Consider the following 16367-nt stretch of genomic DNA (forward strand, 5'->3'; position numbering starts at 1 on the left):
TGCCAGACTGATCTCTGTGTAAGGAGATGAAAGGGTCAGATGGCCTTGTGCAACCTGCCCTATGCCTGGCTCACTGTCATCCCCTCTCCTCATCTCCCATTGTTCTTACACCCCTCCTTTTCCAGCCGCATAACTCCAGACCACACAACCTCCTACAAGTAAGTACGTGTGATCTTCCATATTGTTCTGCTTTTGCTTGGTTGGACACCTCTGCCTGTAACTTTCACCTGTCTTCTACTCTTTCTTTAAACACAATTCAAGAGATGAAATTGCCAAACGTAAAGTGGATGGGAGTTGACAGTAAGGAGAGAAGTGGTGTCCTGATCCCAGCATGAGCAGCTAGACAGTTGGGGGCCCACTTGCTAAAATGGGAAAGACGGAAGTGGAACAGATTGCGGAGCGTGGGGGCGGGGTGCAGAGATCCAGGGTTTGGATGGAAAAATGTTCAGCTTTCGGTGCCTCTGAGATAGCCAGGTAGAGAAGTGAGAAGGAGAGTTTCATATACGGATCTGAAGCTCAGAGGTCACAAATTGAGGGACCTATTATTTTGTAATTGTCATTGTATTTGAAATGAAAGGGATAAGCTCTCCAAGAAAGAGGGCTTAAAGAGTGAGACTGGTTCCTAAAGAACTGCAAGGTTTAGAAATAGAATATGAGAAATGGGATATGAAGAAGCAAATGGAAATGAGACAGTAGGCAGAAAAGGTGGAAAGAAAATCAAGAGAGTGTCAAACACATGGAGAATTGAAAGATGAGAAGCGATACCACATAGGATTTATTGGCTAGTGGGGAGGTCATTGTCAACCTTAGCAAGGTAGCTAGAATAATGGGGAATATTCTGAAGGGTGAGTGAGAGGAGGACAGGGTGACAGCATGAAAAGAAAATTCCTTCGAGAAACTTAGCTCTACAGAAAAGTTAGAGAGGTAGGTCTGTACTGGAGGGGTAGAAATGGGGCTCACAGAAGAGTGGAATGTGAGACCAAGAGCAGGTTTCTTGCGGGTTTTTTTTTTTTTTTCAGGTGGATGATACTAGGGCTTTTTTTTTTCTTCACAAAAGTATGAAAAAATCCAGTAGAAGAGCCAAGGGACATTGACTGCCTTCTAGTTTGTTAGCAATGATGGGTTTTAGCAGAATAGTGGATGGTATTCGGTAGTCACAAATACGCTGCGTAAGATCTGCCAGCCTACTCGCCTCTCTTCTCCTATAAATGTGTAGTTGAAATATAAAAGAAAAAAAAAAAGATTTGTAAAATATTTTTCTGTTATTGTCCTACATCCCTGTAGGCAGATGGTGTAAAGGAGTTTTCTTTTATGAAATGCATTGTTATTCCATAGGAATCCTGTCTTATGATGACAGAAATTTTTATTAAGCATTTTCCTTCACTAAATCTTTGGTTTGTACCTTTTAATAAAATACCACTGAATTTTCACACCAGCAAGAGAGGTAGGTAAATTGGAATACAGAAGCTAATTTAGCAGTCATTTAGTTAGGAGATGGAGGTTTTAGAGATGCCATTTCTGAAGGTGGAAAAGATGAGAATAAACTGACTTTTCTTTCTTGCTTCTATGGAATAAAAAATTACAGCTGAAACGGAACAAAGCCTGGAATGCATGGCAATGACCGTCTTTTTGTAGGTGAATTGGATTGGAATTGTGAGTATGATTTCATTTACACCTGCACAATGCATTCTTTGAAGCTCAGTACCATTTCTTTTGGCAGTCTTTTAATAAATATGTCCCTGAGAGAGGCATATTGAAGTACAACTTACATTTCCTTAAAAAATAAAGGACTCCTCTTGCCATTCAGTAGCACATTTATGAATGTTCTTGCCCCAACTTTTAGGATTTGGAGTTTCTAGGAATTCAAGCCCTTCCAGCCTAAGCAAAACATAATTAGTAAGGTACATTTAGTATAAAGAAAGGGCATAGTTTAAGTCAAAGCTTAGCAGAAGCAATTTGCATCACTTTCTGTTTGGCATTTTAAGTCATGATATTTATTTCCAGTAACCCAAATAATCAACAGTTTAGTCTGAAGTGAGTTTATCAGGAGAAGAGAAAGGAACCTTGGAAAGTATTAATAGTAGTCTTTAGTCAGTTGAAGAGGGAAAAGTGCGATTTCAAGTGGCAAGAGTCACCCCAGAAAGCAAGGAATGAACATAAGAATAAAGACAAACCAAAGCAACATAAATATTGTGAAAATCTAATTAAAAAATGTTTTGGCATTTGGATATATGAGTGAAGGAGCACACTATAAACTTATCAAAATAATGAGTTAAAGTTGGAAGTACTTTAAGTGTTTATGATTTTGCCACTTAAAAAATAAGTTTATAGCTTGCTTATGTTGGCATTTGATTAGGAAAAGGGACTGTTAAAGTTTTGAACTTAAATTTGCTGATCTAGGCCATCAACACTGGTTTATTTGCAGGTACGATAAGCACTTATGCCCTTTAAGATATGTGGAATTGGATATTGATTCTAGTGAGAGTCTAGATTAAAAGACTTACATTTTTATGTTTTATTACTTTATCTGTCAATAGCCATGAAAGTTTTATTTTATTAAAATTAGTCAAAAACAGCAATCTATAGTAAAAATATAGCATAATCATTTTTAAAAAACAGCAATGATTTTCATTTATTATATTATGCTTATAGTGCTAGGAAAAATAGTAGACCTAGGAAATATTTGATAAGGGCATAGGAGTTTATTTTTAGGTGTGAAGTTCTGTGATTTATGTGATGTCCAACGGGTAAGTTATTAATATTATATGGTATATTCATAGGTTAAAAGTAATCGTAGGTTATTTTATTATTAAAATAGCTGATAGGTGATTGCTGGGCTCTATTCATTTTGCATTTTTATTTAGCTTATTTTAGCTGGTTCTCTGCTTTGGAGACGGTCTTGGGATTTAAGACAAAAGCAGGTGCAAAATATGGTTTCATGACTAGACTAATAACACTGAAATGCAATTGGGATATTCCTTTACTAAAGAAATTGAGATATTCCTTCTATTTCATGCATAGTAAGTCCAGCGACTAATGTCATGTGTTTAGAGAGATTCATATTTTAACACGTATTTGACAACTTTTTAATTAAAAGTTTAAAGTACATTAATATGAGAGGTGTATGCTATTAATAAAACTACATTTGTATTAAAACTCACATGTTTAAAAAGTAGTAAGAAGGCCAGGCGCAGTGGCTCACTCCTGTAATCCTAGCACTCTGGGAGGCCGAGGCGGGTGGATCGTTTGAGCTCAAGAGTTCGAGACCAGCCTGAGCAAGAGCAAGACCCTGTCTCTACTAAAAATAGAAAGAAATTATATGGACAACTAAAAATATATATAGAAAAAATTAGCCTGGCATGGTGGCACATGCCTGTAGTCGCAGCTACAGGGAGGCTGATACAGGAGGATCGCTTGAGCCCAGGTGTCTGAGGTTGCTGTGAGCTAGGCTGACACCACGGCACTCTAGCCTGGGCAACAGAGTGACACTCTGTCTCAAAAAATAAAAATAAAAAATAGTAAGAAAGTTGAAAAAAGATCATGAGAGAGATGACAGACTTGTTGGCTTAAATGGAAAGGTCTGCAAAGAAGGAGACTAAACAATTAAGTTATTTACCCAGCATCATACATGGCAACTTATTTGATGCTGATTATTTTCATGTGTTCTGTCTATAAAGATTACTGATGGTTTTAAAGTGAAATGAATGGAAACATATTTTATAATGAGATTTGAGTTTTTTTTTAATTTCTGTAACAGTTCTGACATCTAATTATTAAGTTATAGCTATGATTTGCTGAGCCACTTAAAATAGTAACAGAGAATCCTATATGTGATATTCAATAGTAAGATATTGATGATATCCAAAATTATTTTAAACATTTGCAAGAACTGTCTTGCCATAGGAAAAACTGAGAATCTTTTTTTTAAAAAATGCCTTTTCTAGTAGTCATTTATGTTTTACTTTTATATTTATGATTTAGTGACACTGGTAAATTTTTAAATAGAGATTATATAAATCACCTTTTTTGTGTGTGTCTTTGAGAAGTCATTCATTCTACTGGTAAACTCATTAGACTGAACAGCCCAATAACATTCCTTTTACCTTCTGAGGTCTTTAGTTCTGAAACTTTTAACCAAGGTCTGTTTTCTTAACTATAAAACATAAAAATACCTACTCTTTACCCACTTGAGAGATTTTACAAAGGTTCAAGACTATAAGAGTTATACTGTTACATATACATATATGATAATAAATGAGGTTGATTTTGTAATTTAGTTATTTATCAAATAATTAAATTGTTGAAGTACTATGTTCTCCATATTACATTGGTACTGGGTATATTGGGGGTATAAACAGACATGGTTTCTACCCTTGAATATACCGGAAGGAGGTCAGGGGAGTGTAGAATAATTATAAAATTTGATAATTATAGGTAGGAAACAATAAGACAGCAAGAATAACTGTGTAATCGGGAAAAGCCTTTCTGAAACAGTCAACACTTGAGGAATGAGGAGTCGGCCACTTAAGAACAGAAGAAAGAACATTCTTCCCACATCTCAAAAACCATAAGGCAGCAAACTCTGATGTGATTCAGACACTAAAAGGAGACATTGTGGCTGGATCATAATGGGATAGAGGGGTAGGCAATGGCCACTGGATAGGGTGTTGGGGCATGTTCTTGAAGGGCTTGGTAATCGAGAGTTTAGATTTTACTTAAAGCACATTGGGAAGCTATTAAAGGGTTTTCAGCAGTGAGTGACACGACTGGATTTATGTTTTGTAACGATTAAAATGGGCAGAGATGAGCAGGGTAGAGGCAGGGAAAACCACTTGGAGATTATAGGAGGACTTCAGGAAAGAAATGATGGTGGCTGGTATAGGGGCAGGGGACCATTTCAAGATATATCTTGGAAATGGCACTAACAGAACTTTCTGTTGTATGTTAGATAAGGAAAGTAAGATGTCAGGGGTGACTTTTGGAATTCTGGCTTGAAGGAATGGCATTGCCATTTACTGAGGTGAGGAAGATGAGGGTGGGGAGAAACAGGATTGGGAGAGAATGGGGAATGTCACTGGGCCATTGGATACTAGTTAAGCTTAGAACAGAGGTGGGGAATGTCAGGAGAGCCCTTGGGTACTAGTTTTAAAGCTCAGAACAGAAGTTAGAACTAGAGATACAAATATGGGAACCACTGGCTTATAGGAAGTATTTAAAGCCCTAGGAGAGAATGTCATAAGTTAGGGAGAAGATGTAAAGAAAGAGAAGAGGGCCCAGAACTGAGTTTTACAGGATATGATGTATTTAGAAGTTGGGTAGAGAGGTAGCCTGTAAGATAGAGTGGGAAGGCGGGACCAGAGAGATGGGAAGAAAGCAGAAGAGCAATGTTCTGAATCCCAAGGGAGTGAAGCATGTTGACAAGGAAACTCTCATGGCCTGGGTTGGGCTGCTAAGAGGTCCCATGAAAGGAGAAGAGGCAGGAGCAGATAATCCATTGTTATCTCCCAGCCAGTGGGAAAGGGAAATCTAGAGTGAGTGGCTTTGTCTTTATGAAGGTGATGTAAACATTGAAGACATTTTTTCCATCATCTCATTGATCCAGTCTTAATCATGTGGCCACCACTCATCATCCTCTCAGGCTGGGTGGAGTAGTACCTGCTAAAACTGAAAGTTTAGTTACTAAAGGAATATGGAGAAAATGGATTCTGGGGAGAGTCTATTCCTGCCTTGGACCATGAGCTCCTTAGCGTGGGGAGAGTGGTTACAACAGATTCATCTGTTTCCAAACCATGCACACAGTGCTTGGCTTATGTTTGGTACTCAATAAGTGTTTGATGAGTTGAATTGATTATTAAAACTAGTCCTCTTTCTTTCAGAGATGGAATTTGATTGTAGGCTCTGAAATCCACAGCGTACCCATGGCCTTTCTCCTCTCTGTTTCTCTGTGTACTCCTATCACTCTCCAGGATAAGCATACAAAAGCGAATATAATATTTACTTTCAAGATTTGCCCAAAACCCTAAAATGTATTATAAGAGGAAAAAAGAAGAAAGTCTGTTCATTTTATTTGGATCACTATCTCTGTATTTGGACTTGATATTTACATGTGCTTTGGGCAACTGAGCACATGCCAAGTTGATATGTCTTTTATTCAACAGAAAGAGTATCTGGTGACTGTGAAAAGTAATCCTAAATCGAAAGCACAGATACAGCATTTAGTTTATAACACAGACTCATTTTTGTAATATTCTCTTCTTCTTCAAATTATTAAACATATTCTGATGTGTATTGTGAAGATAGGAACTAAATGGTGGTTTTACTGTAGAGTTACTAGTTTTATTTTGCATAATTCTATGTTATACCAAGGAGTGTATGATTTGCTTAAAGTACTGTACTAACCTTTTGTTCATGATATTTTTACTATAAAATTAGAATTGAGGAGGGAAATTATATGACAGGATGAGATACTTGTTTTTGAGATACTTACCCCACATACCTAACGGTATCTACTTGGCATAGCAGCTTTCTTGCTGTTTAGAGCAAAAATCTGCTTTAAAACATAATGGTATATCTTACTAGTAGGAGGAAATAATAAGAGTAGGAAATAAATTCTTTAGGTATGATCATGTTGAATTTCCTCGTTTGTCACATGTGGAAATGGAGGCACAAAATAGTGAAGTATGTTGACTAGCAAACTGTTAGAAGATGGTGATTATATTTTAGGTCTTTTTAAAGGTTTTATCAGCAGATTATTAGGATCTGTTGTTTGAGTTCCTTGTGAGAGATGAGACAAACTCATCTTTTAACACTCAAGGGACATAGGAGGAAGCCAAGAAGAAAAATATGAGAATTAATATGGAAGGGAAGAAGAGGGGATGCTGCCTTGTGCCTCACCCAGCCACAGCCCTGCCTGTCCATAGTGGGACAGATTCCGTGTCCCTAAAGAAGCCTCTAGCGTAGCTGTGGTTGCTCATTCATAGGGGGATAACTGAATTAGGAGAAATCAGATGACAAAGACATTAGTTCCTGGAAGTGTCCCTAGATTCAGGGGTTAGGAGGCCCCCCTTGTAGGGAGAGGAAGAGGGTGGGAAATGAGAAAGACTGTCTGCTTCCATTATGGGATCATCCTTCCCAGGGATTTAAACATATATTCACCTGATGCAGCAAATTTATTTTTCTGAAATTAAATGTAAGTTATTTAATTATTATGACATTCTTTAATGTCATTTTACGATCCTCTGAGGCAAAAAATCTAACAGGAATAAAACCTGCGATCATTACAAATCCTCTCTTACTTCTAGTTAAATACTAATTCTGAGCCCCCATGGGCACCCATGTCGGTGGCAGACGGGCAGGTTTACTGTTAGGCGTGGGGACGAGGCCGGTGCTGGGGCCTGAGCGTCCCTCGCCCTCCCCGGCGGTTCTCCCAGCCCTGCGCGGCCGGCACCCCGGTTTTCTTGCTGAGGGAAGGTAACCGCGTGGCGTGACGAGATCTTCCCTTTTTCCTGCGTGCAGAACAATCAACCATGACGACCGAATCCGGATCAGACTCGGAATCCAAGCCGGAGCAGGAGGCCGAGCCCCAGGAGGCGGCGGGCGCGCAGGGGCGCGCGGGGGCGCAGCCCGGGCCGGGGCCGGAGCCGGAGCCGCCGGGCGCGGAGGAGCCGCGGGAGGCCCCGGAGCGCTTCGCCGCCGCCGCGCACAGCACGCCCGTGCGGAAGGAGGTGAGGCCGCTGCGGGGGTCACCTGCCTGGCCCCATCTGGTCCCGGCAGATGAGAATGTGCGTGCTATTGTGAGGCTTTCAGTGAATGACATTCCTCAGCCTTCCCCGGTAACTGCTTCATTTACTAAAACACTTACACACTGGAGGCTGGACTGGAGATTATTGGTCCTATCTGGATGTAGAGGAAGGATAGACCGCGAACCGACAGCTGTAATTACGCTTGCGGTGGTTTTTTATTTCGAGCCTAAGGGGTAGAGCTACTTTGTTTTTCCCTAGGCAGCATTCTGACCCTAATATGCCATCTGCTTTTAATGGACTTTCAGGTAGGTCCCTTCCCCTCCCCTGTATACATCTACATTTTCAGCTTTATCCCCTGTACATGTTTGTCATGAGTAATGTATATCTTTTAACAGTTTTCATATAAAAAATAAAGTATATAGGCCTCAAAGGAGTCCATGTTTAAATTTCTTCTGTCTTAAAACTTCAAACTTGGAATCAACATATTTTAGAGCACAGACTTATATGTAGTAGAGAAATCTGGAGTCCCCATAAGTGACTAACCTTTGATAGGTCTGAAGTGTATGTGTCGAGCTAGAAATTCTAAGATGCTGAGAAAAGAGACTGACATCAGAATATAAGTGAAAATCTTTGGAAGTCATAACACATTATTATAACATATAACATTAAACTCCACATATTTACCACCAGATTGTTTTCTTTCCTTTCTTAGGGCTTTTACAGGTTCTACTTTTAAACAGTATTAGTAATAACATTTATTTTCACTCTGTAAATAGATGTTGTGTCTGATCTCCGAGGTTTGGTGACGGAGAGCTGGGAGATCCCATCCCAGCTTGCCAAACAAAATCTAAGGACCTGTTGCTGTTGTCATTGTTTTCTTTTACCTTTTGTTTTTGTGTAGGAGTGACGATGGTAGTGTTTAGTTTTCGTTTGTTTTATTTTTTTAATCTTGAAAAGTTTTAAATTACCAGGCTATTTGGCTTTTTCTTTATTCTTTCCTCTTAAGTCTAAAATGAAATAATATGAAAATAGGAAATTATTATAGAAGAGTATGAATATCTATACCTAGACGTGATTAAATGGACTTTATCTTCTATAGTCAGAGGTTGGATACAAAACAAGAGAAATGATACTAAGAAGGAAAGATGACTGGTCACAAAGGGCGGAGACCTAAGTCTCCTCTCTTCCAATAGTTAGTCCCGTCCTCAGAGAACTCATTTAAGCCCTCGGGCCCCAACTTTCTCATCTACAAAATGAAGGTTCAGAAAAGATGATTTCTAGAATTGTTCCACAGAATTCTTTGATCCATACTTTGAAGCTATAAAATGAAGTACGTTTTGGTACACAGGGATAATTAAAACATGAGTTTGACTGGATTTGAATTCCAGTTTACTAATTTTGTGACCTTTAGAAAGTTTCTTAGCCTCCCTGTATATATCTGTCCTTATCTGAAAATATGGGTAGTAAGACCTATGCCGCAGAGCTGCTGTGAGGAGTAAATGAGACCAAGGATTTGCTAAGATGTTTGATATCGACATTTGTAAATCATAATGCATCATGACCATGACTGACATTTCGTTTGAGGTACTTGGTTTGCTCTTCTAGAGTTGTTACAATTGATTTAAAGATGTGTGTAAGAGCCTCCATGATGAGTTCGTGTTTCCAGTGTTCCCAGAAATAAGGCCTGTCCTTCGATGGTAGATTAAGGTGCCTCTGGAGCTGGCATTTTAAAGTAATCCAGAAAGTTTATTCTCACACAGATATTTTTATTTTAGTAGAAGAAAAGTGCAGTTTCATCCCTAGTAAGTAGAAAAAGTTTATTCCAGGTAAAATTTAAACAAAAATGTGGGTTTTCATGACCTTTGCCTATGATGAGATTAAAAATATAACTTAAATGTGCAAGTGTCTTGTGTAAATTATAAGACACTTAACAGACACATGTTATGGTTGTTGATATACAATTCCAAGGTTACCAAACTTCTCCTTAAGCTACCTCCAAGGTCAAAATTGATGAAAGTTTTATGATTTCCTTGCACTTACGATTTTAATGCATTGGTATGGAAAGCCCAATGGTCAAAAAAGTAGGACCGAGTTGCCAGAGCAGGTTTTCTTTAGTTTATTTACTTGGTTTAGCTGAAGCTTGTCTTCTCAACTATTCTAGCCTTTGATATTGGTTATTCAATTTTTTTGTTGGTTTCTTTTTATAAGCTGAGCAGATTGGTCCCTTTCTATCCTTAAGAGCTTCTAAAGACTTTGCCTTGAATTCCTGGGTAAGGTAGTGGAAGAAAGGACTATCTTAGCAATCTTCTGGATGGAAAACAAGACAGAAAAGGCAGAAATCTGCATCTAAAATCCAAAATAAATATGCCAAAAATACCTTTGTAATTACAGTAGAGTGTTGTAAAATTGTGGAGGCTAATAGAAAAGTTGAAATGATAAACTGTCAATACTGTCTTTACTCTTTCAGCCCATGTGGGTTTAGCACCAGGCTGACAGTATGTTCGTGCTTATTTCAAGACCCTAACCTGAATTTTGGTGCCATATCTTTCTTTGGACTGTCAGTGCTTATTTGCATACTAGTAGCAATGGTAGTCTGAGCCAAGGAAAAGAGGAGGGTAGGGAGAGTAGTTGGAGATCAGTGCACAGAGAGATTTCCAAGGGGAGTGGTTCAGGGAGAATTTTATTGTTATGTAGGATATCCTCTGCAGTTCTGAGTCTAGCCTGGACTAGTCTGTTGTGATTTGAAAGCAAATTAAAGCTTTTGGACAGATTTAATCCGTCCTTATACTGGCTCACAACAATGAAGGGAAACAGACATAGGGGATTACTTTGTGATGAATTTCAGTGGTACTGACTTCATTGAATTGACTTAGAACTAAATCAAATATTTTAACAGATGTGAAATCACTGAAAAGATTAATACTTCAAGTTTTCTAGGCCTTAAAGTTTGTTAGATGCTTTGTATGTATATGGATGGAGTGGTTATAACAAATGGAATACAGAAAGATTTTTTGAATTAAGAAAGTACAACATATAAGACAAAAATCTAGATGATGTGTTTTAGAGGTCTATATTATCCAATGCTCTTTTGAAAAGTCAAGAGTCAATTTTTCCTTCTTTGTTTAGTGAAATTTTGATAGCATTTGCTAACTCAGGGCTTCTAAAGTAAATCCTGGAATTAAACTGAAATAAGGCCCTATTGGTACATTTTAATGGCAGAAGTTATTTGGGTAAAACTTAGCATTACATTATATTTGATAAATATCTGTATATGTAGATCCATTCCTAATGTTCTAATTGAGACATCTCTCATCCTTCAGGAAATAGGAAAGCAGGCTGTTTCTAAAGTTTTATGCTATTGCCTGAACAACACAGTATTTATTTCCTATCTTGCCATGAAAACTGTCGATTGTTTGCTCTTCACAGGTCACTGATAAGGAACAGGAGTTTGCTGCCAGGGCTGCAAAACAGCTCGAATATCAGCAATTAGAAGACGACAAACTTTCTCAGAAATCATCTAGCAGTAAACTCTCTAGGTCTCCATTAAAGATAGTAAAAAAGCCTAAAAGCATGCAGTGCAAAGTGATACTTCTGGATGGATCAGAATATACCTGTGATGTAGAGGTAAGTGTATGTTTTAAAATATTTTGTACTAGATATTGAGAGCTGGAGAATGTTGGTATAAAACAAACAAGATGCCTCTTTATTTTTCTAGAACTCTGGAAAATTACTCAGACCCAGTCTCTAAATACAAAATTATTTCCAAAGTCTCTAACGGGATCAAATTACTAAAAATATATATAATGTCCCAAAATGATATAATCAAAACTAAGGTATGATTTTATATTAAAAAAAAGATGAAATCTACAGTACTTTCTATGGTAGGAAAAAGAAATTGAAGGCATAAAAATTAGTTTTTCTTTAATAGTCCAGTTATGAATTTTACCTTTTCTATTTGCATAATTTATGGCCAAGTTACTTGTTACTTGGTAGAAACTTACAAATTCTGTACATAGGGCAGTGGGATAATTTGAAATGCCATGTCCTTTCCTTGCTCAGGGAGTGAGTAATTTGTTAAATGCACATTGTGGTGGGTGTTGCAACTTCAGTGTAAAAAGAGTATACTACTCATTATTCTTTTTTGTAAAGAAAACTAAAATTCGTCTCAGAGAACAGGCAGTTGAATGCCTTTTGTCAGAAATGTTGAGCAAGACCAAGTTAGCAGATGAGAACAACACAATTTGTCAGTAGCTGCAGAGGTCGATGATTGTTGGATTCTCTGAATACCATGGAGAATCCATGCAGGGCATGAACTCAAGCTATAGAAGCAGGTCTGTGTGTGCACCAAGAAAGAGTGGCTTGCACTTTTAGCAAGGTGATTGCATTTCAGATTAATGTCTTCATTCCAAGAGTTCATTCTTCCTGCCTCCTGCCCCTTCCCTTATCATAAAGGGAGGTACACCACACACACCCCTCTAAGCCAGCCCCTCCTACCACCTGCCTCCCCAGTCACCCCTTCCTTGGGGCTGTGCTGAGATTCTTTCCCAGGCACCACAGGCAGTGCACACATGTGTGTCCTCACACATTTACACTCCTCTTTACTCATGACAGCCAGCACCAAGCTCACTTGATTGCCCACATTCCCTGTTCATTCATCTTTGCTCCCTCTGTCTTACAAACCTCCCTATCATGCCTGTTACATTTTGCATACTCTATACCCATTCACCCGGTGCTTTTCTTGCAACAGAAGATTCAAATCCATTTTATGTTGGATTCATTAAGGTAGGGATGAGGGGTGGGGCACTAAATTTTTATAGATTGCAAGAACATAGAAAAAAAACATTTTTTTGAAAATAAATTCTTACATCAAAAGTTATTAACATTTAGTCTGTCATATACCAACTTATAGGAAAATTTAGTCATCCTATAGCTTGATGGGCTACTCCAGGGATTTCCAAGAACCCTGTAAGATTTGCCATGCACAGATCCATTTCTTGCCTTTGGCTGGCTTTGATTTTGTCTAGTTTCTTAGACCAGAGTGCCCAATTACTGAGTTAGATGTGAATTCTGGAAATGAGGAGCTCCAATAATGTACTCCTAGCTGGGGTTTACTGTGAAGCTTTTAAAGGACTTTTGTAACCTTGGGAGAGGTTGTTCTAGTGTAGATCTACTTTTTTAGAAAACTTGATCTAAGAGAAGCTAATCTTTGTTCTTTAACTTTGATAAGAGTCTTTCATTGATTGCAGTTATATAATGGAATAAATAGGGTTAACTGGCAATCCTCTAGCCATGGCCACCAGAGTTTTCTAAGGATGGGTCTAGATGAATGTTCATAGTGTTTCATGCAGTGAGGATAATGCCATTTTGTCAAATTTATTTATGTCTGTACTTCAAATTCTTTTTTTTATTTCAGCATATTACAGAGGTACAAATGTTTTGGTTACATATATTGCCTTTGCCCCACCCCAGTCAGAGCTTCAAGCATGTCCATCCCCCAGACGGTGCGCACCACACCCATTAGGTGTGACTATACTCATCCTTCCTCCCCCTCCCCACCTGCCCAACACTGATGAATGTTACTACTATATGTGCACATGAGCATTATTCAGTTAATACCAATTTGATGGTGAGTACATGTGGTGCTTGTTTTTCCATTCTTGTGATACTTCACTTAGTAGAATGGGCTCCAGCTCTATCCAGGATAATACAAGAGGTGCTAGGTCACCATTGCTTTTTGTGGCTGAGTAAAACTCCATGGTATACATACAACCACATTTTATTAATCCACTCATGTATTGATGGGCACTTGAGTTGTTTCCACATCTTTGCAATTGTGAATTGTGCTGCTATAAACATTCTAGTGCAGGTGTCTTTATTATAGAATGTCTTTTTTTCCTTTGGGTAGATGCCCAGTAAAGGGATTGCTGGATCAAATGGTAGTTCTACTTTTAGCTCTTTGAGGTATCTCCATATTACTTTCCAAAGAGGTTGCACTAGTTTGCAGTCCCACCAGCAATGTATGAGTGTTCCTGTCTCTCCACATCCACGCCAACATTTATTGTTTTGGAACTTTTTGGTAAAAGCTATTCTCACTGGAGTTAAGTGATATCTCATTGTAATTTTGATTTGCATTTCTCTGATGATTAGAGATGTTGAGCATTTTTTCATGTGTCTTGGCCATTTGTCTTCTTTTGAAAAGGTTCTGTTCATGTCCTTTGCCTGCTTTTTAATGCAGTTGTCTGATTTTTTTTTTTTTTTGCTGATTTTCCTGAGTTCTATATAGATTCTAGTTGTCAGCCCTTTGTGGGATATGTAACATGCGAATATTTTCACCCATTCTGTAGGTTGTCTGTTTGCTCTTGTGATAGTTTCCTTGGCTGGGCAGAAGCTTTCTAGTTTGATCAGGTCCCGTTTATTTATTTTTGTGGTTGCTGTGATTGCCTTTGGGGTTGTCTTCATAAATTCTTTCCCTAGGCAAATGTCTATAAGAGTTTTTCCAACATTTTCTTCTAGAATCCTTATAGGTTCATGCCTTATGTGGTTCAAATTCATTATAGATAATCACTGTGGTTTTGAGTAAAAAATTTTATTTCGTAATTAATTTTGGATAAATAAATGTTACTTTTAGTGTCACTGTGAACATTTTGAGTGGCGTAGCAATATTGGTCAGTTATTTCCCCTTATAATAAAGTATTTTTATAAATTTGACAGATTTTTAAGAGTAACTGTTTTCTAGGATATTAAGACCTTTGCTAGCAGAATATTTTCAGTTTCACAACAGACATTGGTATTAGAAAATATGCATTCACTGCTGACATCTTGGTGAAGAATATGGAGAAATCTGAATGTGGTAGAAGTTCAATGGACTTATTTGTAGCTGATGGGTTGAGTAAAAAAAATGTACTGTAAATCAGTGGTGTGATTCTCAAGGTGGCAATGAGATACTAGTTGAAGAAGCATATTCAAAATATCTCTTGTTTCTTGATATAAACTGTGGAAAGTAGAGCTTGGCTGGCACGGTACACATGGGCATAACAGGTAGATGGAGATTGAAAAGCATCACCCTGGGGAAGATGTCCTTCCGTGTTCCCTCTCCTCAAAACTGAGTTTTTATCCGACTTGGATGAAGACACGAAAACACAGCCAAACAATTATTTTTTTAAGCAATACAGAGCTTTAAAAGGGACGAATGCCCCAAGTGTCAGAAGCTAGTCTTAATGGGCCACTCAAGCAGAGCTGGCAGGCCGACATTTAGCAGGAATGGAGGTACAACTTTCCTCTATTAGGAAGGATCAAGTGCAAAATGGAAAAGTGTTTGGGTGGAGGGATGGTCAGACTTAGTAACAGTTTGGGTAAAAGTCATTTTGGGATATTTACGTTGATTACAAACTCAACACGAGCCAACAGTGTGGTGTAGTTGTCAAAACCAATCATACGGTCACAGGCGGCTTCCGTGAAGTGCAGAAGGCAGCAGGCTGTCCCGTTCCCTGTGCTGGGCAGATCCTGCCTGCGGGGCTGTGTTTCCCTCATGTGAGATAAGCCTTCAAACCCACCAGACTGGGGTAGATGTGGTCTTGTCCACTGGTAACCCATGTGATTTCAGGGAACTTCCTTCAGTTTTCTGAACCTGGATTTCTTCAACAGAAAAATGGGGGTGAAACTGCTTGCCTTCTCTTATTGAGAAGATTAAAGCAAATAATTTCTTTAAAACCTTAGGGACATGGCAGATCTTAATAAATGGGAGATGTTTAATAACCATGATAATAACAATGAACTCTGACTTGAGCTTATGCAGCAGAGAAGTACAGGATGGTGAATGGTCTCAAAGCCTTCCCATGAGGAATGATTAGAGAATACAATGTGTTAAATATGGAAAAAGTAAGATTGGAGGTCCAATCTTTTAGTTCTTTTCAGTTACTTGAAAAGGTTGACATTGAAGGTTGACATAACTTTTTTTTTTAATGTATAGAAAGCAAAACTAAGATAAAAGTTATAGGAAGGCAGTTTTTAAATAAACAGAAAAAGAATGTCTTAAATGATTGCCATCAACCTTGTGATGATGTACCGTCTGCCATAGAAGGGTCCCTGCAGAAACTATAGGTGCATTTATGGAAGCCACAGGATCCTACCATGCCGCTCAGACCAGACAACTTCCAAAGTCCCTTCCTACTCTGATCATGGAAAGGAGAGACACACAGACACACAGAAACCTAAATGAAAGAATCAGAATTACCTTCCTAATCCTCATCCCCAATACATGTAGTTGTAGGTGAATTAAGAACAAAATACAGGAGACAATAACAAGTGAAGCTTTTTTTTTAAGTTCAATAAGACATCAAAACAGCATTTTATCTTCATAAAATTGTGATTTTTCCCTCATGTCTCAATTAATGCTTTCATCACTTCAACATCAAAATCAGTAAGGTTCAATTCTGCTATGATGTTATCATAAGAATTTATAGTTGCCTGTAAAGGATCCCTAACATACGCACCTTGGAATAGCACGATTCTCTTTTATTTTGAGGCCCCAAGGTAGCATTTCCCCTTGCCTAGCGGTGCTTCCCTGGGAGAGACCTAGGGACCTGGAAGGCAGGACACAAGGAGCAGTTGTCTGAGAGCAATAAC

General features: G+C 38.4%; 1 protein-coding gene across 12 annotated transcripts in view; it reads left to right on the top strand.

Moving 5' to 3' along the window:
• Positions 1-16367, top strand: part of EPB41L3 (erythrocyte membrane protein band 4.1 like 3) — a 219578-nt gene that overhangs the window by 125011 nt on the left and 78200 nt on the right. For 11 of the 12 annotated variants that reach the window (XM_045527951.1, XM_045527960.1, XM_045527954.1 and 8 more), the window contains exons 2-3: positions 7516-7724; positions 11169-11366. In XM_045527951.1, coding sequence (XP_045383907.1) covers positions 7527-7724; positions 11169-11366 — 396 coding nt within the window. In that variant the 5' untranslated portion in view covers positions 7516-7526. Of the gene's footprint in view, positions 1-1635; positions 1654-7515; positions 7725-11168; positions 11367-16367 lie in introns of those variants that run through there. The other variant, XM_045527952.1, reaches the window with a different exon arrangement.

Source organism: Lemur catta, chromosome 16 (genome assembly GCF_020740605.2).
Source record: "Lemur catta isolate mLemCat1 chromosome 16, mLemCat1.pri, whole genome shotgun sequence".
Lineage (NCBI taxonomy): Eukaryota > Metazoa > Chordata > Mammalia > Primates > Lemuridae > Lemur > Lemur catta.